The 22,708-nt window shown below is 44.3% G+C and overlaps 2 protein-coding genes across 2 annotated transcripts in view; both read left to right on the top strand.

The window, feature by feature from the left end:
- The window catches only part of LOC310999144 (putative neural-cadherin 2), a gene marked incomplete at both ends in the record, with an annotated part of 170,378 nt that overhangs the window by 143,767 nt on the left and 3,903 nt on the right, over positions 1-22,708 (top strand). Inside the window, 10 exons of the mRNA XM_083989468.1 lie at positions 5,655-5,932; positions 11,690-11,904; positions 13,733-13,860; positions 14,230-14,357; positions 15,116-15,227; positions 17,945-18,125; positions 19,097-19,263; positions 19,518-19,785; positions 20,997-21,177; positions 22,388-22,635. Coding sequence (XP_083845594.1) covers positions 5,655-5,932; positions 11,690-11,904; positions 13,733-13,860; positions 14,230-14,357; positions 15,116-15,227; positions 17,945-18,125; positions 19,097-19,263; positions 19,518-19,785; positions 20,997-21,177; positions 22,388-22,635 — 1,906 coding nt within the window. The remainder of the gene's footprint in view (positions 1-5,654; positions 5,933-11,689; positions 11,905-13,732; positions 13,861-14,229; positions 14,358-15,115; positions 15,228-17,944; positions 18,126-19,096; positions 19,264-19,517; positions 19,786-20,996; positions 21,178-22,387; positions 22,636-22,708) is intronic.
- On the top strand, positions 8,462-10,013 carry LOC310999145 (nuclear factor 7, brain-like; the record flags this gene model as incomplete). Its single annotated transcript, XM_083989469.1, has 2 exons — positions 8,462-8,495; positions 8,605-10,013. The coding sequence occupies exon 2, from the start codon at positions 8,622-8,624 to the stop codon at positions 10,011-10,013; it is 1,392 nt and encodes a 463-aa protein (XP_083845595.1). The 5' UTR covers positions 8,462-8,495; positions 8,605-8,621.

Raw genomic sequence — 22,708 nt, 5'->3', positions numbered from 1 at the left:
AAATTTGCAATCTCAGTGGCTTCTCCTCTTCAGAAGAGGTCAAATTTGAAGATTTTACTGTCCATCACCAGATGGCGCCATTTACCTAGTAACCAGGCCTATGGAAACAGAGCATATATTTCTAGGCTTTTTCAATGTGATTTTACATAGAGGATATGGATTTGTTCAGTACTGGGTGTGTGTGTGCGTACAAACACACACACACACCCACACGCTCATGCAGACACGTGTGGGTGTGTGTGTGTGTGTTTGTACGCGCACACACACCCAGAACTGAACAAATCCATATCCTCTATGTAAAATCCCATTGAAAAAGCCTAGAAATATATGCTCTGTTTCCATAGGCCTGGTTACTAGGTAAATGGCGCCATTTGGTGATGGACAGTAAAATCTTCAAATTTGACCTCTTCTGAAGAGAAGAAGCCACTGAGATTGCAGAATGCATGTTTTTATGCTGTTATAGCCCCGCAATCAAAAAATGTGGTTTCAATGGAAGTCAATGGGACAAAAACGTCCACGAATGTTACAAGTGTGATTCTTTTGGAAAAACTGAACCTACAAAAAAAATAATAATGCATCAAAATCAGTTTTGTTACTAATCTTTGACATATCCAAGGGTCTGATACCACGTAAAAAATCGTTCACCTCCAATCATTTTTTATATTGAAAATCAGCAATTTTCGGTCATTTTTTTCAAAAATCCAGCGCACGCTTCATTCAATAGCTAATAAAAATATTAAAAACCAAAAAGAACATACAATATTTAGTATTTTTGGAAAGAACAGAAGTTGACTGAAAAATGTGTAAAAAAAAATTTGAAAAAAATATTTATCTGACACATTTTTAGAGCAGTTGTTTATAGAGGACGTTTTTGTCCCGAATGTCATAAGTGTGATTCTAAACGAGCGATACTTAATATTTAACACATGACTAAGGACATTATAAAACTTAAAAAGTCACCGCGGTAACGCAGTGAGGAGGAATGGAGCGTTACACTGATGCTGCATTCACCTGCAGTCGGGCAGGCGGCCGTCGGTAACAAACAAGGGTTGTGTCCGAAATCACTCACTCATTCCCTACTCCCTGGATACAACCATGGTAACAGCCGGCCTAGCATAGACCTACGGGTGTATAGGTACCAACATTAAAAGAGGAGTAAAGCAATATATTAAGCGGTCAAAGATGTTCAATCAAACCCACATAGTTTGAAACAACATTCAAAACACACACAGCCACTCACAACTAAGCATAAAGTCCGCTAGCTTAATGCTAACGTATAATGTAAAACACCATAAACGGGCTAACAGAAATTAGCCTCGATATCCAGAGTCTGTGGTCAGTTTATAACGCTTGTTAGGAAATTTGCTCCGACGTTTGTTGTGGGAGTCTGTGGAAGCCGCGACCGGACAACTCTGGCAGCCTGGACACATTTATTGAGGCTGCTGCACTACTGCATTTATTTGGTAGCTACACCGGTCACTACTTGCATTTATTTGGTAGCTACACCGGTCTCTACTTGCATTTATTTGGTAGCTACACCGGTCACTACTGCATTTATTTGGTAGCTACACCGGTCACTACTTGCATTTATTTGGTAGCTACACCGGTCACTACTTGCATTTATTTGGTAGCTACACCGGTCACTACTGCATTTATTTGGTAGCTACACTGGTCGCTCTGGGCCGGTGTGGTAACGGCGATCCGTGACCACAATGCATGATGGGATATCTTGCTCCGGTTAGTGACCATCGGATGTTCACTACATTTCGCTGTGAATTATGGGATAGATTCAGTGCACTATATAGTGAACATTAATAATCACTAAACATTCAGACACCACTACAAAATGGCAAGGTCACTATATAGTGAGTAGGGGGAGATTTCGGACACAGCCCAGATGTCATTTTAGTCGCAGAAGTCCAGAGAAAGCCGGTAAAACGTGGGTCAGGTCAACAATACGACATCGCCATGACAACATATTGTCACGTGTATTGTTTTGCCTCGTGCTGACGGGCCACTTGTTTACATAGAGGCTTGTTTATGCCGTTACGTGCAGCGGCTGTCGTCCGTCTGCCGTCTGCCCGATTTCAGGTGAATGCAGCATGAAAAATACGAGTGAGTTGTTTGCGATATACAACCACAACGCTAGATGGGAGGAATTCCTACACAATTTACCTTTAAATCCAGAAACTGATTTAAAATAAACAAAACATAGAAAAGATGATGATGATGATGATGATGATGATGATGATGTCATCACCGCAGGTCAATTAAACATCACATTCACAGTTTGTTCTGTGCAGTTGAACAAACACTTAGAGACACTTAACACACAGTGTAAAGCATTTAACACACACACACACACCAGCCAGAGGAGGTTAAGTACATGCAGACAAGACACACACACACACACACACACACACACACACACACACACACACATCTGCACATGAGTATGAATATTGCAGATCCATTAACAGCCTGAGAGCAGCTGCTGACCTGAGTTCAGTGATTCAGAGGCAGGAAGTCGAACCATTGAAACACACAGACACACATTTAACACACACATACACACACATACATTAAACACACACATTGAACACACACACATGAACTGTGCTGCTCCTCTGCTGATGAATGAGACAGTAAAACATCATGAAGCTGCTGTAGGATGAATAAAAACATAAAGACAGAGAGAAATTATCAAACATAAAAACTGTATAAATATGTTAAATGGACAAATATTAAACTTGCAAATCTATATTTTTTTTAATATATTGTCAAATTATATGATTACAAAATGTTATATATCATGATAAAGATATATACTTGGTGCACATGGCTTTAATATACGTATGTGCAATTGTACCATAGATGACATAGTATAGCTGATTAAAATAAGTTGTGCATCAGAAGCTGCAGAATAAAGTTGTGTCTTGAATTATCTCAGGTTTAAAGTGTCTGATCTGATTCAGAACAAAAACATAAACAAGAATAAAGAGAGAGAAAGAGAGAGAGAAAGACGATGTTTAAACTGAGCGTGGAGTCAAAAAGCTGAAGCTCTGCCTGGGGAGTGATGATGATGATGATGATGAGGATGATGAGGATGGGGAGTCAGTGTGGATGAAGAACGAGCTTCTCCAAAAAAAGCCTTCGACAGACACAGAGGCAGAGACAGGAAACCCTGAGGGAGCCTGATGAAAACCTCTCAGCCGTGAAGAGGAGAATGGAGATGACAAGCAGGGAAATGGGTGAATTTGCCAACAGAGGAAAATGACAGTGAAACTTAGACAGAGGAGGAGGAGGAGAGGAGGGGGGAGGAGGAGGAGGAGGAGGAGGAGGAGGAGGAGGAGGAGGAGAGCAGAGGAAGCTCAGGTGCCACTGATGTATATAGACATCAGATCAAAGATGGCTGCCGTCACTTTTTGAGACTCTAAGACGACCTGTTTGTTCTGGTTCCACTAGTTTGGATTTTGTTTCAGTTGTAGTTGACAGCTCAGTTTACCTAAAGTTCAGCTTCAGCTTCAGCTTTTTAGCATTGGGTTTAATCATAGTTTAGATTTGGGTTAGTTTTAGCTTTGTTTATCTTTGAGTTTAATCTTATTTAGCCTTGTTACTTACTTAGTTCACTTCTATATAGCATCTTTAGACTTTTGGGTTAGTTTTAGCTTTGTTTATCTTTGAGTTATCTTACCTAGTTACTTACTTAGTTCACAGTTTTAGTTTTAAGTTGATTTAGTTCCAGTTGTAGTTTGGGTTTAATCCTGGTTTTAGTTTTAGCTAAATTGTCTTAAATCAAGATTGTTTTTGAAATGGTTCTTTATATATATATTTTTTAGCATCAGTTATCGTTGGACTTTTCATTTCAGATAGCTCGTTTTACATAAAGTTTAGCTTCAGTTTCATCTTTAGGTTTAATACTAGATTTACTTTCAGTTAGCATTAGGTTTAAGACTAGTTTAACTCATTGAGTGCCATTGACGTATATATACGTCAATCAAAATCCAACGCTTGAGTGCCATTGACGTATATATACGTCAAATGCAGTTTTCTGCGGCTGGTAAATGGGGACGCTGTTGCGCACACTGTGAGTAATTTTGGGGCTTCTGGGATGTGTAGAACGAAGAAGACTGTAGATCAGAGCAAGAAGTGAAGAGGAAGGAGAAGACGAGTGCGATCGGTACAGAGATAAAAAAGTTGGGAAAAGTTTCTATTTCTAGAGGAAAACGACGGGCAGAGCCTGGAACAAGTGTAACGTGGAGCTGGAGGAAAGCTTAGCCACGGATGCTATTAGCATAGCTCCAGCATGAAGTGATCGGAGAAGGCAGGAAAGGTAAACATCTAGATGATCAGCACCGAAATGCCGAGGCGAAAGCGGATCGCGGAGTCAGTTTCACCAGTTGCTGTAAACCGACGTCGTGACGACGAACCGAGAGATCAGCGCGGTGAGTCGCTGCCGCGGCCGCGTCCAGCAGAGAGGCTGAAGACGCCATGACGTCTCCCTCCCTCCTTCAGAGACGAGGGGAAGCAGCAGGAGGAGAAGTAGGAGAGGGGAGGGGCAGAGGGGAGGGGGGAGGAGGGGGTTAGGAGAGGGTGAGGGGGCAGCAACTGCAGGAGGAGTAGGAGAGCAGGCATCACTCTGCATAGTAGGACTCCTACTTGTTGTATTTTAGTTTTTTTTTTTTTTTTTGTACAATGAAAAAACATGTGAAATGAAATTTTCAGATGTCTTACATGTTTTTGAAGCCAAAATTAAAACGGATAAATCACTGTTTGTCTTGAGAGACTCTCTTTCACAAAAATGCATTTTTCTCAGCTTTCTAGAAAAAAAGTGGTCTTTTTGGTGCAACCAGGCTCTATTCAACTTAAGATAAATTAAGAATGGAACAAGGTACAAACAAATGATTTTTCCCTAGTTAAATAGAGAGTCTCCTCTTTCCTTTGAGCTATTTTGTGTTTTCAGAGTCATAATACAAAATATTCTCTTGGTCTTAAAATATTACTCAAAATGCCCCGAAACGCTGGCACATGGCACTGACCATTTTATAAAAGGGCTGGCACTCAATGAGTTAAGGGTTAGCTGAAGTTTAATCTTAGTTTTAGTTTTATTTATCTTTGAGTTTAATCTAATTTTCAATTACAGTTAAAGAGTTACTTTGAGATTAATGCTGGTTTAAGTTTCAGTTAGTTCACTCACATTATCTTGAGTTTTATCCTCAGTCCAGTCTTAGTTAGCTCACGTTAGCTTGTTAATCTTTTATTTTAACTTAGCTCATGTTATCCTTAAGTTTAATCATACTTTGAATTTTAATTAGCTCACATTATCTTGAGTCAAATCTCAGTTTTAGTTTCAGTTTGCTCCCATTAGTTAAAATTGTATCCTAATTTTAGTTTCAGTTAGCAGTTAGCTCCCATTAGCTTGAGTTTAACCCTGGTTTATTCTCAGTTAGCTCCCATTAGCTTGAGTTATATCCCAGTTTTTGTTTGAGTTAGCTCACATTAGTTTAAATTTAATCCCAGTTTAAGTTATCTTTTGAGTACCATCCCAATTTTAGTTATATTTACTTTCCATTTTGTTTCAGTTAGCTTCATGCTCACAGTTTGAGTCCTAATCATCCTTAACATCGTATCTTATTTTGCTTTTTAACATTTAGCTGGAGGCCACGTTGGGCGTGTCCATCTCCCAGGTGGGCGTCGACGACTGTCCCCACACCGACTGCAGTCAGTCCAGCGGCTGCAGCAGCAAGGTGTCGTTCAGTCAGGCCCCGGTCGCCCTCAGCTCGGGGAACACGACGCTGGTGTCGCTGTCGGCCTCGACCGCGGCTCAGTGTGGCTGCAGGGGCCGCGAGGCCGTGCACCTGCCCTGCTCCGCCTACCCCAGCAGCCCCTGCCTCAACGGGGGCACCTGTCAGGACGGACCTCTGGGATACAGGTGGGTGCACGATAGGGATGTCACGATTACTTAGTTTCACAACAAACTGTAGTATATTAAACACGCTATTAATTAAAGAAATTTTAGTGGCCTTCTTCCCATCCCAATGATTGGAAGAAGGCGTCACGGCGGCTGGTCTTGGTGTTCGGATGCGTGCATAAACAATGAGTGCCCAAAAACGAGGTTCCAGAGGCTGCCTTCATCAACTCTTAACATTTCCATGTTTCCCACATTCTGTGTCATAAACTATAAACTGTTTTCTTGTCTGTAACAACATCTATTGCACGTCTGTCCGTCCTGGGTGAGGGATCCCTCCTCTGTTGCTCACCCTGAGGTTTCTCAGATTTTTCCCTATTAGCCCTATATCACTAATAGGGCCCGACACAAAAACGTCCATAAAACTATACAACAACCATTTAATATTCCTCCACACTGCAATCCAAGTGTCCTGAAGGGAGATAGTCCAGAGTTTACTGGAAACTACCTCATTTAGGACATTTTTACAGCCTAAACAGTCCTGTATTGAATTTGCCTGGGGCGCGCTGTAAAATGTACAGTTTTTGTAGATGACTTCTGCTATGCAAGTGAATCGTTTTTCATTCAATTCAATGACGTCGTTTTGGGTAAACTCTTATGATGGAACTGCTCCTCTACATCAATGGTTCTCAAAGTAGGGTCTGGGGACCCCCAGGGGTCCTTAAGAGGGTTCAAGGGGGTCCCCAACTTTTTCTTGAAATTTTACCACTGTTTTATAGAATTGTTAAAGTTTTTTTTAAATATATTTTTAGCCACTTTATTATTAGGGCCACGGGCCATCGCACCGGGCACTGGCCCCTACAGCTATGAAATAGCTGCGAAACTCGAAGAGTTGCAGGACAAATTATATATCAAAACGTGCGTCCTGATCGGGATCGCTGTGCTATTACTTTTCTCAACAGTTTACGAATTTTTGACGACGTAAGTTGCGAAAAACTGTGCAAAATTTTGCGTTGAAGTCAATGGGACGGGCGGGGAAAAAAAGAGCGAAAAAGAACAATCATTGCAGTTTTACAAACGTCTACTGCTCAGGCATACTTTCACCTAGAGACTCCATTTAAACTTTAAACAGTAGACACAAGTCTTGTGTATTGGCGTATTACTCCACGTTTTGATAGGTCATATAGTTTTTGATCAATCCCTGTTCAATGACCATGATCATTTTTGGAGAAATTATGAGATTATAATGGGTGTGTATTGCACGGAATGTTCGTGTCAGAGTGCGTGACATCATCGGTTAGAGTGGGAGAAAGCCCAGAAAAATTCCAGATTTTTTCTCTTTCCACACTTGGCCCGGCCACAATTTACACTCTACACACATGGTTTTTTCAAAAAATTTGTCAACAAACTTGTTCTGTCTCTCACCATGTGCTCAAAATATCAGAGAGACTTACAGAATTTGAATTATCAGCCTCTGAGTGCAGCCACGTCTGTCAATGCTCCTCATTGACTCCAATACAAAGATTTTCTGAGAGAAGCAGAACGGACTGATGTTTTAAAATTGCCAGCGTATCAAAAATATTTACTGTAGAAACACCAAATCGTACCAAATTTTTCAGGAAGTCCTTACAGCACCGTTGATCTGTGTTTTGTTCTGATAGGAGGTACCGTTTTGTCACAGTAAGCCTAAATGTGAGACCAGTGCAGAGGCAGAAAATCACTCTTTTTCTCAACGTTTCTGTCTGTCTCAGCCTGGGGGGCCCCTATCGTCGTTGGCAACCACCTCAAGTTGCCGTGGTAACGTCTGATTCTCAGGCCAGAGCTCGTTAACTTCATAAACAATCCACCTGGCGCTTGTTTAAATGTTTATAAACACAGACACAGCTAAATCAGACTGACACAGGATGCAGCTCATAACATGTGTCAAGTCAGTCACACACACACACACACACACACACACACACACACACACACACACACACACACACACACACACACACACACACACACACACACACACACACAGACTCTAGAACCAGCTCTGGAAACTGTTCTCAGATCAGATTGAGCTACATTTACACAAACAGGTTTCATACAGTTCTCAGGTCAGACTTTATTCCTCCTGTTGCTCCCTGTTGTGCTTAATTGACTTCTCACTCAAAGCTCTGTGCTTATTATGGGCTGCTTTAAAAAAAAACAAAGAAAAAAACAAGAAGAACTTTAATACCATTGCTTCAGGCACCTTCATTTTCTAGAATTAGAAATGTGTAAACATTTTTGGAGAAACTGAACCACTTTTCCCCCGAATTTGTTCCTACAATACAATTCATCTGGACTGAGTTGTTCAACATTGAGTCATTTTTCAAAGCCCCGCCCCCTCACCTGACTTCACCTGAGATAAACCAGGTTAGTGATTAACGCAGAGGACAAAGTCCCAGGAACAACTTTATTGGACTTTGTCAGTCCCAGAGACGCAGACTGAAGAAGAGACGATCAGATTCAGCTTCAGACCAAACCAACAACTTCCTGTGAGTGAGTCCAGCTACAACACTGCTGCTTCAACCTGCCGACACTCCACACACTGAAGGTGAGTTTGACTAAAACCTGGACTCAGAGTCACAGTAAACTTCAGTCAAGTCAGTAGAGGAGGGAGGGGAGCCATGACTGACTCTACTTCCTGTCTGCTGTGTTTTCAGCTCCACTCACAGACTAAATGGCTTCCAGACCAGAGGAGGATCTCTGCTGTCCGGTCTGTACGGAGGTCTTCAGAGATCCTGTTGTTCTGTCCTGCAGCCACAGCTTCTGTAAAGACTGTCTGAAGAGCTGGTGGAAGGAGAAACAAGATCCACTGTGTCCAGTTTGTAAGAGAAGATCTTCAAGAGAAGAACCACCTCTTAGTCTGGCGTTGAAGAACCTATGTGAGAGCTTCTTACAGCAGAGAGAGCAGAGATCTTCAGAGGCTCTCTGCAGTCTGCACTCTGAGAAACTCAGACTCTTCTGTCTGGACCATCAGCAGCCAGTGTGTCTTGTCTGCAGAGATTCAAAAAAACACACCAACCACAGAATCAGACCCATCGATGAAGCTGCTTCAGACCTCAAGAAGGAACTTGAGGAAACTCTGGAGCCCTTAAAGGAGAAGTTAAAGGGTTTTGAAGAAGTTCAAGTGGAGTTTGGTCAAACAGCAGAACACATTAAGGTCCAGGCCCGACACACAGAGAGGCAGATTAAGGAGCAGTTTAAGAAGCTTCACCAGTTTCTAGAAGAGGAAGAGGAGGCCAGGATGGCTGCACTGAGGGAGGAAGAGGAGCTGAAGAGTCAGAGGATGAAGGAGAAGATGGAGGCTCTGAGCAGAGAGATAGCAGCTCTTTCACACACAGTCAGAGCCACAGAGGACGAGCTGAGAGCTGAAGACGTCTCATTCCTGCTCAACTACAAGGCTGCAGTGGAAAGAGTCCAGCAGCGCCCCCTGCTGGAGGATCCACAGCTGGACTCAGGAGCTCTGATAGACCAGGCCAAACACCTGGGCAACCTGACCTTCAACATCTGGAACAAGATGAAGGACATGGTCTCCTACAGTCCTGTGGTTCTGGACCCAAACACTGCTCATCCAGGACTCATCCTGTCTGAAGATCTGACCAGTGTGAGACGAGGAGACAAACAGCAGCTTCCTGACAATCCAGAGAGGATTGATTATATCTGCTCTGTCCTGGGCTCTGAGGGTTTTAACTCAGGGACTCACAGCTGGGATGTCCAGGTTGGAGACAATACATGGTGGGGACTAGGTGTGTTAACAGAGTCTGTGCAGAGGAAGGGACGCAACATAGGGACTGGATTATGGAGGTTATGGTTCTATGGAGATAAATACAAAGCATATTCACCATCAGCTCCAGACATTTATCTCCCAGAGCAGAAGAAGCTCCAGAGGATCAGAGTGAATCTGGACAGAGGAAAACTGTCGTTCTCTGATCCTGATACTAACACACACATACACACCTTCACACACACTTTCACTCAGAAGATGTTTCCATTCATTTACACTTATGATTACCGCCCATTGAAGCTGTTGCCAGTGAAGGTGTCAGCGACAGTGGAGCAGAGCAGTTAGAGATAAAGAGGACGATCATATTAATCATGTTGTTTAACGTCTAAAGGGAAAAGTCGGTTAATTTAACTCGAGCTGCAACAATTAACTGATTAATCAAACAATAATCGATTATTAAATTAATCGTCAACTATTTTGATAACCAAATATACAAAATTTAAATTATTTAAGAACAAAAGTCTAAATTCTCTGATTCCAGCTTCTTCAATGTGAATATTTCTGGTTTCTTTGTTCCTTTATGACAATAAACTGAGTCTCTCTTTGGTTTGTGGACAAAACAAGACATTTGAGGACGTCGTCTGGTGGTTTGAGAAGATATTTCTAGACATTTTTTTATATTTTATTGACTAAATAACTAATCGATTGCTAACTAACTAATTCTCATTATTAGACTTTTCCTGATTAGTTTATCATTGATCAATCTTTATTTTAAGTTCTTCTCCAGATCAATTTATTTTTTGTTTTTTTTAAAGGCATTTTCTGCCAATAAACAATACTTTTTAATGTATTGTTGTCAGGAGTTTATAGAATAAAACAAGTAGTGTCTTATTTTTTTCCAGAGCTGTATATAATCTATTATAATCTATAAAATATGATTTTATAATATAAAAATATAATCGTGTCCTCCCTACTCCTGGTTTATCATATCTAGTAAAGTTCAGTTGTCATAATGAAGCCAATGTAAATCTTCAGTAAGTTCAGTTCAATTTCAGTTCAATTTTTTTTTTTTTTCTGAAACCTGACGATTGTTTAGTAAATTTGTGAAACATTCATGAGTTTTAATGAGACGGAGCTGATTTCTGTCGCAGCTCAAACCGTCTCGTCACTTTAATGGTTTAAAAGTCAAATCCAACTTGTAGCAGCTGAATCTGGCAGATGGTTTCTCCTCCTCTTCCTCCTCTCTTCTCTCTTTATAAATAAAAGCCTATTAACACTGACGACAAACGAGTTCCACACTTACATTTAATTAACAAGTGTTTCTGTCAAGGTTTGCTTTCTGTCTCTTTGTGTTTGTCTGACGCGTCGCAGTTCGTTTTAATTAATGTTTTCATCGTGTCTGCAGAGAAAAACTTTTAATCGAGGAGTGGAGGCTTCAACAGACTAAATATATTTAAATAGGAGGGAATAAACAACACAAGTGAAACGCACTTTGACACAGTTTTACAAAACAAACTCGAAAATTGAAATTGTAGATATTTTTTTTAAGTATCTCATATAGATATAGATATATAGATTTTCATAACTCTACAAATCTGCAGGAGAAAACGAAGCTCAAGAGACAAATTTTCAAACAAAAACACAATTTTAGTTCTTACTCTTGCTCTTACTTTTATGTATCATTCTGCAATGTTTTTTTTTACCTTTAATCAATTCAGTTGTTTATCATTTTTTGACCAATTAGAAAAATCTATTTTCTATTTTCTTTTGTTTTAAAGATATTTTGTCAGAATCAGTTGTGTTTTTTTCCTCTTTGCTTCATTTTTCTGATTACACACAGGAAGCAGTGGATTGTTGTCACCTGTACAAGTTGATGTTTCAAAATAAAAGTATTTGAAGCAGAATCGTAGCAGAGTGCATTCATTAATTTATTTTGAACATGTCTAAAATAAAAAACAAAACAAATAAAGAAATCAAAAATATAAGTATCATCATAAACTGTGTGTGTGTGTGTGTCTCAGGTGTCGGTGTCCTCCCATGTTCGACGGCCCCGAGTGTCAACAGACCAAACACAGCTTCGGCGGCCAAGGCTACGCCTGGTTTCCTCCCATGATGCTTTGCTTCCAGAGCCACATCTCCCTGGAGTTCCTGGCCGAGTCGCCCAACGGGCTGCTGCTCTACGACGGCCCCGTTGGCCCCGCCCACCCCGGGGAGCGCGAGGACTTCATCGCCATAGGTGAGTGGTGGGAAGCGGGAGGTGGGCGGAGCTTAGAGAGCCTGAAACAACGTGGCGTCTTTGAGCTTTTAGAGTATTAAAGGGATAGTTCAATATTTTGTGCAAATTGGCCCATTGCCATAATCCCTATAGTCATAGCAGTAGGTTTGTTACCTTTAATTGTCGGTGCAAGCTATTTTTAGAACGGCGGATCAGAGCCGTGAGCTGCTCAGAGCTACGCTACGGAGGCTCATGGGATTTTTTTTTGGTTTCCCTCATCGAACTCATCAAATACACAATCCAACAACTCCACAACGCTCTGGTGGACAAGTTGTGAGCTGCACATTCACCACGCTATGAGATAATAACACAACGTTACCAGACAGAGTTGTTTTAGAGGGAAATTCATGCAAAACCGCTGATGCGCGTTGCCTTCAGGGACAGTTTTTCATCATCAGTCTCTGTATTTCCCTCTAAAACAACTCTGTGTGGTAACGTTGTGTTATTATCTCATAGCGTGGTGAATGTGCAGGTCACAACTTGTCCACCAGAGCGTTGTGGAGTTGTTGGATTGTGTATTTGATGAGTTTGATGAGGGAAACCAAGAAATCCCATAATGAGCCTCCGTAGCGTAGCTCTGAGCAGCTCACGGCTCTGCTCCGCCGTTCTAAAAATAGCCAATTTGACAAAATGTTGAACTATCCCTTTAAACCTGACGGAGCCGCGTCTTGCTCCCTTTTTTTTAGCAAACGACAAAGAGGTTGTTGCCGTGACGACAGCGTCTCCGTGGACGCCGGAGAGCTTTGTTAAAGTCTAATGTCAGCTCCCAGTGGGCGGAGTTAACGGATTAGTCTGCAGTGGCCTTTACAGCTGCATCATCATGTGGCTTTAACGTTATATAAGTGTGTGTGTGTGTGTGTGTGTGTGTGTGTGTGTGTGTGCGTGCGTGTGTGTGTGTGTGTGTGTGAGGGGATCAAAGATGGCTGCAGCATCGATCACTCACATGTTCAATAGCACGATACGCACACACACCAGTTGATGATATTCAGAGACACACACAGAACTGAACAAGCAGATTCAGCAGCTTCACACACACACCGAGGTCAAAGGTCACGTGACCTCAGGTTAACACTCACACATGAAGAAAGTTTGTTCAGAAACTTTTTTCCTCCAGTTTCAAGAAAATAAAGAAACACAAACACAGAGAGGGAAGAGATGAAGCAGAATGAATTTTGATGTTTGTAAAGTTTATAAAACCAATGATTGGACAAACATTAGCTACTATTTATGTGTGCACATTTTTGTAATTAGTCATGGTTATCATAGATTAGCCGGGCTAACGGTTAGCTACCTGTTTAACTTTAATAACTCAGTGACTCAATAAACGCTCCATGAAAAAATATTTTCTCCAGCGGATATCTGAGTTCCAACATGACTGAGCTAACTGGAGTAGTTTCATGTCGTGTCCCACAACGGGAGGGTTTTAACAGCTGACGTCCTGGTGTTAGCTTAGCTACCGCCGTTAGCTTAGCTACCATTAGCTGTCCCTGTCAGCTGAGCCACTGATGCTTTCTTCCCCTAAAACTGAATAAATACCACACATAGCAACACAACACACACACACACAGAAATAGTAATGTTTCTTCAATCATTTCAGCATGAAAAATATGATATATAGCTAAACTCTCGTTCGTTACTACTGTTCTCGTTCAAATTACGTGCTGGTTTTCTACCCGGAAGTAGAATGTAAACAACAAGGAGAGTAGTTCTATAGGGATTATGGAAATGGGCCAATTTGCCAAAATGTTGAACTATCCCTTTAACCTGTGTTTTTGTGTGTGTGTGTCAGAGCTGAGGAACGGCGTTCCAGCTCTCAGCATCAACCACGGATCAGGAACTCTGACTCTGCAGCTTCCTCCGCGGTCGACGGTGACGGACCGGCGCTGGCACCGGCTGGACGTCGTCAGCGACGGGAAGGTAGGAGACCAGGGAGCTGTGATGTCATAGGGGGGCGTGGCCTCAGGGAGCTGTGATGTCACAGGGGGCGTGGCCTCACCTGTTCAAAGTTCAAAGTTATCTTTATTGTCCCAGTTGGGAAATTGATTTGCAGCCAGGATGTCCAAAGTAAAAAATAAAAACATACCAATAAATACACATTAAACACACACACAGAGCAACCAACCTCTGTGAGGAAAAACAGCACACAGAGCAACACATAACAACACATAACAACACATTACAACACATAACAACACATAACAACACATTACAACCCATAGTGGGCAGAGTAATTCATTTTCAAGTGTGTGTGTGTGTGTGTGTGTGTGTGTGTGTGTGTGTGTTCAGGCCGTGCAGCTGATCCTGGACCAGTGTGGGGGCGTGGCCTCCAACGAGCCCGAGGGCGTCGGCGGAGAGGCTCAGGAGGTCGACCAATCAGAGTGCAGAGCAGCAGGAGAAACACCTGGAGACCAGAGGTGAGACACATCTGGAGACGGCTGGCTCCGCCCCTTTAGTATGTACACCTACACCCAATTCCAATCCGCCCCCTGAAGACTCAGGCCCTGAACCCTCACTGACTAAAGTGACGTCAGCTCTAAGTGACAGAGTGTGAGAGTCTGTGAGGGTCCAGATGCTGTAAACATGAATGGAACAGCACTTACCCACTCTCACGACACGTTACCTTGACAACAAAATGTTGTTGACTCCGGATAATTTACCGTACTTTCAATACGCACAAGGTGTGTGAGGTGGACGGACTCAAAACAAAATTTTCCTGGATCAGATCAGATCAGATCAAATCATCATCAATAATCATAAACTGCACGTTAATACTGACAGTAAACTGCTTCTCCTCCTCTTTCCTCCTTTTCCTCTTCTTCCTGCTTTTCCTTCTCCTTCTCCTCCTCCTTCTCCTCCTCTCTCCTCCTCTTCCTCTCTCCTCCTCCTTGTCTTCTTCCTGCTCCTCCTCTCTCCTCCTCTTTGTCTTCTTCTTCTTCCTCCTCTCTCCTCCTCATCTTCCTCCTCCTCTCCTCTCTCATCCCCCTCCTCTTCCTCCTCTTATCTTATCTCCTTCTCTCTCCTCCTCTCTCCTCCTCATCTTCTTCTTCTTCTTCCTCCTCCTCCCCCCTGTTCCTCCTCTCTCCTCCTCCTCCTTTTCCTCCTCCTCCTCCTCCTCCTCTCTCCTCCTCCTCCTCCTCCTCCTCCTCCTCCTCCTCCTCCTCCTCCTCCTCAGGTACCTGAACGTCTTCCAGCCTCTCCAGGTGGGCGGAGTCAAGGAGACGTCTCCTCATCGTCGTTACCGTGGTTTCACCGGCTGCGTCCGTAACCTGGTGGTCGACAGTCAGGTAACATTTTTACCCACAATCCTCTCTGTTCTGACCTCATTTCCTGTTTATGATGATGATGATGATGATGGCTGTGTCCGAAATCCCCCTCTACTCGCTGACTATATAGTGACCAGGCCGTAGTGGTGTCCGAATGTTTAGTGATTATTAATGTTCACTACATAGTGACTGAATCTATCCCACAATTCACCACGAAATGTAGTGAACATCCGATGGTCACTAACCTGGAGCAAGATATCCCATCATGCATTGCGGTCACGGATCGCCGTTACCACACCGGCCCAGAGCGACCGGTGTAGCTACCAAATAAATGAAGTAGTGACCGGTGCAGCTACCAAATAAATGCAGTAGTGCAGCAGCCTCTCAATTAAATGTATCTCTGGGCTGCCGGAGCAACAGGCGTTATAAACTGACCACAGACTCTGGATAGCGATGCTAATTTCTGTTAGCCCGTCTATGGTGTTTTACAATATACGTTACGTTAGCATTAAGCTAGCGGACTTTATGCTTAGTTGTTACTGACACTGGCTGTGTGTGTTTTGAATGTTGTTTCAAACTATGTGGGTTTGATTGAACATCTTTGATGCTTAAATATATATATAACCGCTTAATATATTGCTTTACTACACCGACCGTTACCATGGTTGTATCCATGGTACCTACACCGGCCGTTACGATCGCGGTCGGAACCTTTTAATTACGCGACGTAATACGTCATTAACTGTGCGGCGGAGTAGTGTCCGAAAGTGTTTTTTCATTTGACCAGTGAGTCACTATAGACCGAATCACCTTGTTTAAATTCTACTTCCGGGTAGAAGAGTTTAGCTATAGTATATATCATATTTTTCACGCCCTATCACCGTTTAGACAAAGAAGAAACATTACTATTTCTGTGTGTGTGTTTTGTGTTGCTATGTGTTGGATTGATTCAGTTTGGGGGAATCACGGTGTCTAGAAAGCATCAGTGGCTCAGCTGACAGGGACAGCTAACAGTAGCTAAGCTAACGGCGGTAGCTAAGCTAACACCAGGACGTCAGCTGTTGAAACCCTCCCGTTGTGGGACACGACATGAAACTACTCCAGTTAGCTCAGTCATGTTGGAACTCAGATATCCACTGGAGAAAATATTTTTTCATGGAGCGTTTATTGAGTCACTGAGTTATTAAAGCAGATATCAGCTTCACGGCCGTTTCGGCTAATGCTGCGTTCAAGGCAGGCTTTTGAAACCGTAAGTTACAGCTTCAAGTCACAACTACGACTTGGTAGCGTTCCAGGTAACCCGTAGCTCGTGTTTTTACCATCCTGTTGTCTGTGAAAGTTCCCTATAACGGCCACTCGTAACTTCCGACCCGTGAACTCGTACCAGATCGAACTGGTATGACTTCACAGGAAGGAAAAACACAAAGTACGAGTTTCTTTGAACGCACCATGAGTTAGCAGCCCCCGCCCTTGTCAGGCATCAATTGGTCCTCGTGCTACGTCACCACATTCACGCGCATCCCTTGGCTGCACACACAGCCCTTCATGCCGTTCTCTCTCCTCATTGGATAACACTTGTATCCCACAAGGAAAATTTTCTCCTCGGGTTACAGCAGAGCAGAGTGACGGAGAGACTCGTGTTTAGGCTGAAATACTTCATGTAAGTGATTGCTGACGGAAAATAGGACTATTTAGGACTTACATTAACAAAAACATTCCACTGATATCTGCTTTAAAGTTAAACAGGTAGCTAACCGTTAGCCCGGCTAATCTATGATAACCATGACTAATTACAAAATGCACACATAAATAGTAATGTTTGTCCAAAAATTGGTTTTATAGACTTAACAAACATCAGATTAGTCTAAACGGCGATATAGTAACATGAAAAATGAGATATAGTGAAACTCTCGTCCGTCACTATTGTTCTCATGCTGGTTTTCTACCCGGAAGTAGTTGTAAACAACAAGGAGATTCGTCCTATAGAGAGCCTAAGCGGAAGCAGGAAGTAACGGTCACCATGGGACCTCAACTCTGAAAAACTCGCCATTCAAATGAACGGGACTGAAAATTTTATTTCGTGATCCGTTTGAATTGTGCCATGAGAAAAAAATATGACCTCTACCTGTTTAAAACATCACGTTTCATCCCGAGAAATCAGCAGTTTGTTGTAAAGCTATTGTAGAATAAAATTCAGAAGAATCCGTAACCAGAAAGACTACAGGTCGCGTAGGTGACGTCACACACCAAATGCCGCCCTTTCCCGTGTCAGTTGGTGACGTATTTTCTGTGGGACACAGATCTGTAGTCCTAGAGCGGTCTTTACACAAAATACATTCTTCTGTTGCCATTTTATGATAAACGTCCGATTTCTCGGGATGAAACGTGACCTTTTAAACAGGTAGAGGACATATTTTTTTCTCATGGCGCAATTCAATCGGATCACGAAATAAAATTTTCAGTCTCATTCATTTGAATGGCGAGTTTTTCAGAGTTGAGGTCCCATGGCGCCGTTACTTCCTGCTTCCGCTTAGGCTCTCTATAATATCGTCACTATATTGAATTCACAATATAGTGAGAGTAGGGAGGAGGGAATGAGTGAGGGATTTCGGACACAACCGATGATGATGATGATGATGCTGCTGATGATGCTGATGATGATGATGATGATGATGCTGCTGATGATGATGATGCTGCTGATGATGATGATGATGCTGCTGCTGGCCCCGCCCCCTCAGGTGTACGACCTGGCGTCCCCCGGTGAGAGCGTGGACAGCGCTCCGGGCTGCCGGCTGACGGACGGCGTGTGCGTGACGGCGTCCGGCCCGTCCTGCGGCGGCCACGCCTCCTGTCTGGCCGACTGGGGCTCCTTCAGCTGCCACTGTCGCCCCGGTTACAGCGGACACAAGTGTGACCGCGGTGAGTTCACGTCAGAGTGTCTGTGTTTTACCGACTGTCAGTGAAGTACACACACGTCTGTCAGTCCTCCTCTTCTTTTCTCCTCCTACTCTTCTTCATTCTCCTCCTCTTCTTCTTTTCTCCTCCGCCTCTTCTATTCTCCTCTTCTTCCCTTTTTCCTCCTCCTCCTCTTCTTCTTTTCTCCTACTCTTCCTTTCTCCTCTCTCCTCTTCTTCTTTCCTCCTCCTCTTCTTCTTTTCTTCTCCTCTTCCTCTTTCCTACTTCCTCTTCCTCCTCCTCTTCTTCTTCCTCCTCTTCCTCTCTTCTCCTCCTCTTCTTCATTCTTCTTTTCTCCTCCTCTTCATTCTCCTCCTCTTCCTCTCTCCTACTTCCTCTTCCTCCTCCTCATCTTCTTCTTTCCTCCTCCTCTCTCCTACTCCTCCTTCCTCTTCCTCTTGTTCTCTTCTTCTTCCTCCTCTTCTTTTCTTCTCCTCTTCTCTCCACCTCCCCTCTCCTCGTCCTCTTCTTTCCTCCTCCTCCTCCCTCTTCTTCTTCTTCATCTTCCTCCTCCTCCTCTCTCCTCCTCCTTCCTCTTGTTCTCCTCTTCTCCTCTCCTCCTCTCCTCTTCTTTTCTCCTACTCCTCCTCTAATTTGTTCCTCCTCCTCTCTTCTTCCTCCTCCTCTTCTCTCCTCCTCCTCCTTCCTCTTCCTCTTGTTCTCCTCTTCTCTCCTCCTCCTCCTCCTCCTCCTCTTCCTCCTTTCTTCTTTCAACTCTGTCTGCCTCAGTGTGTGTGTTTTCCTGACTGTCAGTGAAGTATACACTAACATGGATGTATTATATATTATATTATATTATATTATATTATGTTATATTATTATTATATTATATTATATTATATTATGTTATATTATGTTATATTATATTATATTATATTATATTATTATTATATTATCCCTAATACACCCTGACCCTGTGCCCCTCCCCCCTGCAGCGGTGCCGGAGGTTTCCGTGGCGACGGGCGGCGTGCTGCGGCTGCAGCTGAGAGGAGGAGGCAGCTCTCGCCGCACCGACGTCCAGCTGCTGCTCCGGACCAGAGCCACGGCCGGAGCCCTGGTTACCGTGACGACACGGGACTACAGCGAGTACATCGTCCTGGAGGTCAGCTCACCTCCTCTTCCTCCTCCTCCTTTTCCTCCTCTTCTTTCTCTCTCCTCCTCCTCCTCCTCCTTCTCTTCCTCTTCTTCTTCCTTCCTTCCTTCCTTCCTTCCTTCCTCGCCGTTTCACCCTCCACATTTTAATTGCCCCTTGGGGATGAATAAAGTTTTTTTTTTTTAATTTGAATTGAATTTTAACATCACCGTCTCCTCTCCTCCTCCTCCTCTCCTCCTCTCCTCCTCCTCCTCTCCTCCCAGATCGTGGAGGGCCTCCTCTCGGTGCGGGCCGACCTCGGCGGCGGCGCCTCCTCGCTGCGTCTCCTCGGCCAGCGCGTCGACGTCGGCCAGTGGCTGCTGGTCAGCCTCAGTCGCCACGACAACCTGTTCACGCTGCGGCTGGAGGGAGGAGGCGGCTCGCGGGAGGCGCGGGCGCCGCTCGGCAACCGGAGGGAGATCGTCGTCCATCCGGCCAGCGTCACCGTCGGCAACGGGCCGGTCGCCGGGGACAACAAGACCGACTTTCACGGTGAGAGGAAGACGCCGGAGTCGGAGCGAACAACGGCGAAGGGGCGGAGCCAAGTCTAACTGTGTCTCCTCCTCCTTCCTCCTCCTCTTCTTCCTCCTCCTTCCCCTCTTCCTCCTCTTCCTCCTCCTCCTCCTCTTCTTCCTCCCTCTCCTCCCTCCTCCTCCTCCTTCCTTCCCCTCCTCCTCCTCCTCCTCCCCCTCCGTCCTCTTCCTCCTCCTCCTTCCTCCTCCTCCTTCCTCTTCCTCCACCTCCTTCCCCTCCTCTTCCTCCTTCTCCTCCTCCTTCCTTCCCCTCCTCCTCCTCCTCCTCCCCCTCCTTCCTCTTCCTCCTCCTCCTTCCTCCTCCTCCTCCTCTTCTTCCTCCTCCTCCTCTTCTTCCTCCTCCTTCCCCTCCTCCTCCTCCTTCCTTCCCCTCCTCCTCCTCCTCCTCCCCCTCCGTCCTCTTCCTCCTCCTCCTTCCTCCTCCTCCTTCCTCCTCCTCCTTCCTCTTCCTCCACCTCCTTCCCCTCCTCTTCCTCCTTCTCCTCCTCCTTCCTTCCCCTCCTCCTCCTCCTCCTCCCCCTCCTTCCTCTTCCTCCTCCTCCTTCCTCCTCCTCCTTCCTCTTCCTCCACCTCCTTCCTCCTCCTCCTTCCTCCTCCCCCTCCTTCCTCTTCCTCTTCCTCCTCCTCCTTCCTCTTCCTCCACCTCCTTCCTCTTCCTCCACCTCCTTCCTCTTCCTCCTCCTCCTTCCTCTTCCTCCTTCCTCCTCCTCCTTCCTCTTCCTCCACCTCCTTCCTCTTCCTCCTCCTCCTCCCCCTCCTTCCTCTTCCTCCTCCTCCTTCCTCTTCCTCCACCTCCTTCCCCTCCTCTTCCTCCTTCCCCTCCTCCTTCCTTCCCCTCCTCCTCCTTCCTCTTCCTCCTCCTCCTTCCCCTCCTCCTCCTCCTCCTGCTCCTCCTCCTCCTCTTCCTCCTTCCTCCTCCTCCTCCTTCCTTCCCCTCCTCCTCTTCCTCCTCCTCCTCCTCCTCCTCTTCCTTCCTCCTCCTCCTCCTTCCTTCCCCTCCCCCTCTTCCTCCTTCTCCTTCCTCCTCCTCCCTCCTCCCCTTCATTCCTTCCTTTCCTCTTCCTCCCTCTCCTCCTTCCCCCTCCTCCTCCTCCCTCCTCCCCTTCATTCCTTCCTTTCCTCTTCCTCCCTCTCCTCCTTCTCCTCCTCCTCCTCCTCCTCCTCCTCCAGGTTGTCTGAGGGACGTTCGTTTCAACGGTCAGCTCCTCCCTCTGGACGGGCAGAGCCGTGACTTGGTGACGGTGTTGGAGCGTCGTGGCGTCGTCGCCGGTTGCTCTAGCGACGCCTGCAGCAGCCAACCGTGTCGCAGCCCGCTGCGCTGCATCGACCTGTGGAGGAAACACCAGTGCAGGTGACACACACACACACACACACACACACACAACGACTGTTACTGACTGTTACCGACTATTACTGACTATTTATAACTGTTACTGACTATTACTGTCTATTACTGACTATTTATAACTGTTACTGACTATTACTGACTTTGTTACTGACTATTACTGACTATTACTGACTATTACTGACTTTGTTACTGGCTATTACTGACTTTGTTACTGACTATTACTGTCTATTACTGACTATTTATAACTGTTACTGACTATTACTGTCTATTACTGACTATTTATAACTGTTACTGACTATTACTGACTATTACTGACTTTGTTACTGACTATTACTGTCTATTACTGACTATTTATAACTGTTACTGACTATTACTGACTTTGTTACCGACTATTTATAACTGTTACTGACTATTACTGACTTTGTTACTGACTATTACTGACTATTACTGACTATTACTGACTATTACTGACTATTACTGTCTATTACTGACTATTTATAACTGTTACTGACTATTACTGACTTTGTTACCGACTATTACTGACTATTACTGTCTATTACTGACTATTTATAACTGTTACTGACTATTACTGACTTTGTTACTGACTATTACTGACTATTACTGTCTATTACTGACTATTTATAACTGTTACTGACTATTACTGACTTTGTTACCGACTATTACTAACTGTTACTGACTATTACTGACTTTGTTACTGACTATTACTGTCTATTACTGACTATTTATAACTGTTACTGACTATTACTGACTATTTATAACTGTTACTGACTATTACTGTCTATTACTGACTATTTATAACTGTTACTGACTGTTACTGACTATTGCTGTCTATTACTGACTATCACTGTCTATTACTGACTATTACTGACTGTTACTGACTGTTACTATCACTATAAGAACTGGAAACGGGAAAAAAACACATAAAAACATACAATTGTATATATTAAAATAAAACCCAAAAAAGTTAAACTTATATTATATATATATATTTAACAAAGGCTACAATTAAAAGCAAGAAAAGAAAGTACAGGTGCAAGTGTCTAAACTTGAAAGGAAAGAGGGAAAAGGTTATTGATTTTTGATCCTCCTCCTCCTCATCTCTCCTCTTCCTCGTCCTCTTCCTCCTCCTCTCTCCTCTCTCCTCCTCCTCTTCCTCTTCCTCTTCCTCTTCCTCCTCCTCTTTATTTCCCAGGTGCCCCGGCGGTCAGGTGACGGTGTCTGATGACTCGGGCCAGCGCTGCCTGCCGTCTCCCTGCGGTCTCTCCTCGTGCCGTAACGGCGGCGTGTGTCAGCCGCTGTCGGCCGACAGCTACCGCTGCCGCTGTCCCGACGGGTTCAGGGGTCAGCGCTGCGAGCTGGGTCAGGTCAAAGGTCATCGCCTCGCCGCCCTCAGCCCGTCCTCCATCTTGGCCATCAGCATGTGTCTGCTCGTCTTCTTCGGTGAGAGACGCACTTCCTGTTTACTTCCTGTTAGTTACAATGATGCAGAAAAACACACGTAGGAAAAAGCATT

This window comes from Trachurus trachurus (assembly GCF_905171665.1).
Source record: "Trachurus trachurus genome assembly, chromosome: 16".
NCBI classification, from domain to species: domain Eukaryota; kingdom Metazoa; phylum Chordata; class Actinopteri; order Carangiformes; family Carangidae; genus Trachurus; species Trachurus trachurus.
Note: the sequence above shows the minus strand (reverse complement) of the source record. Positions and strands in the feature narration are given on the sequence as shown.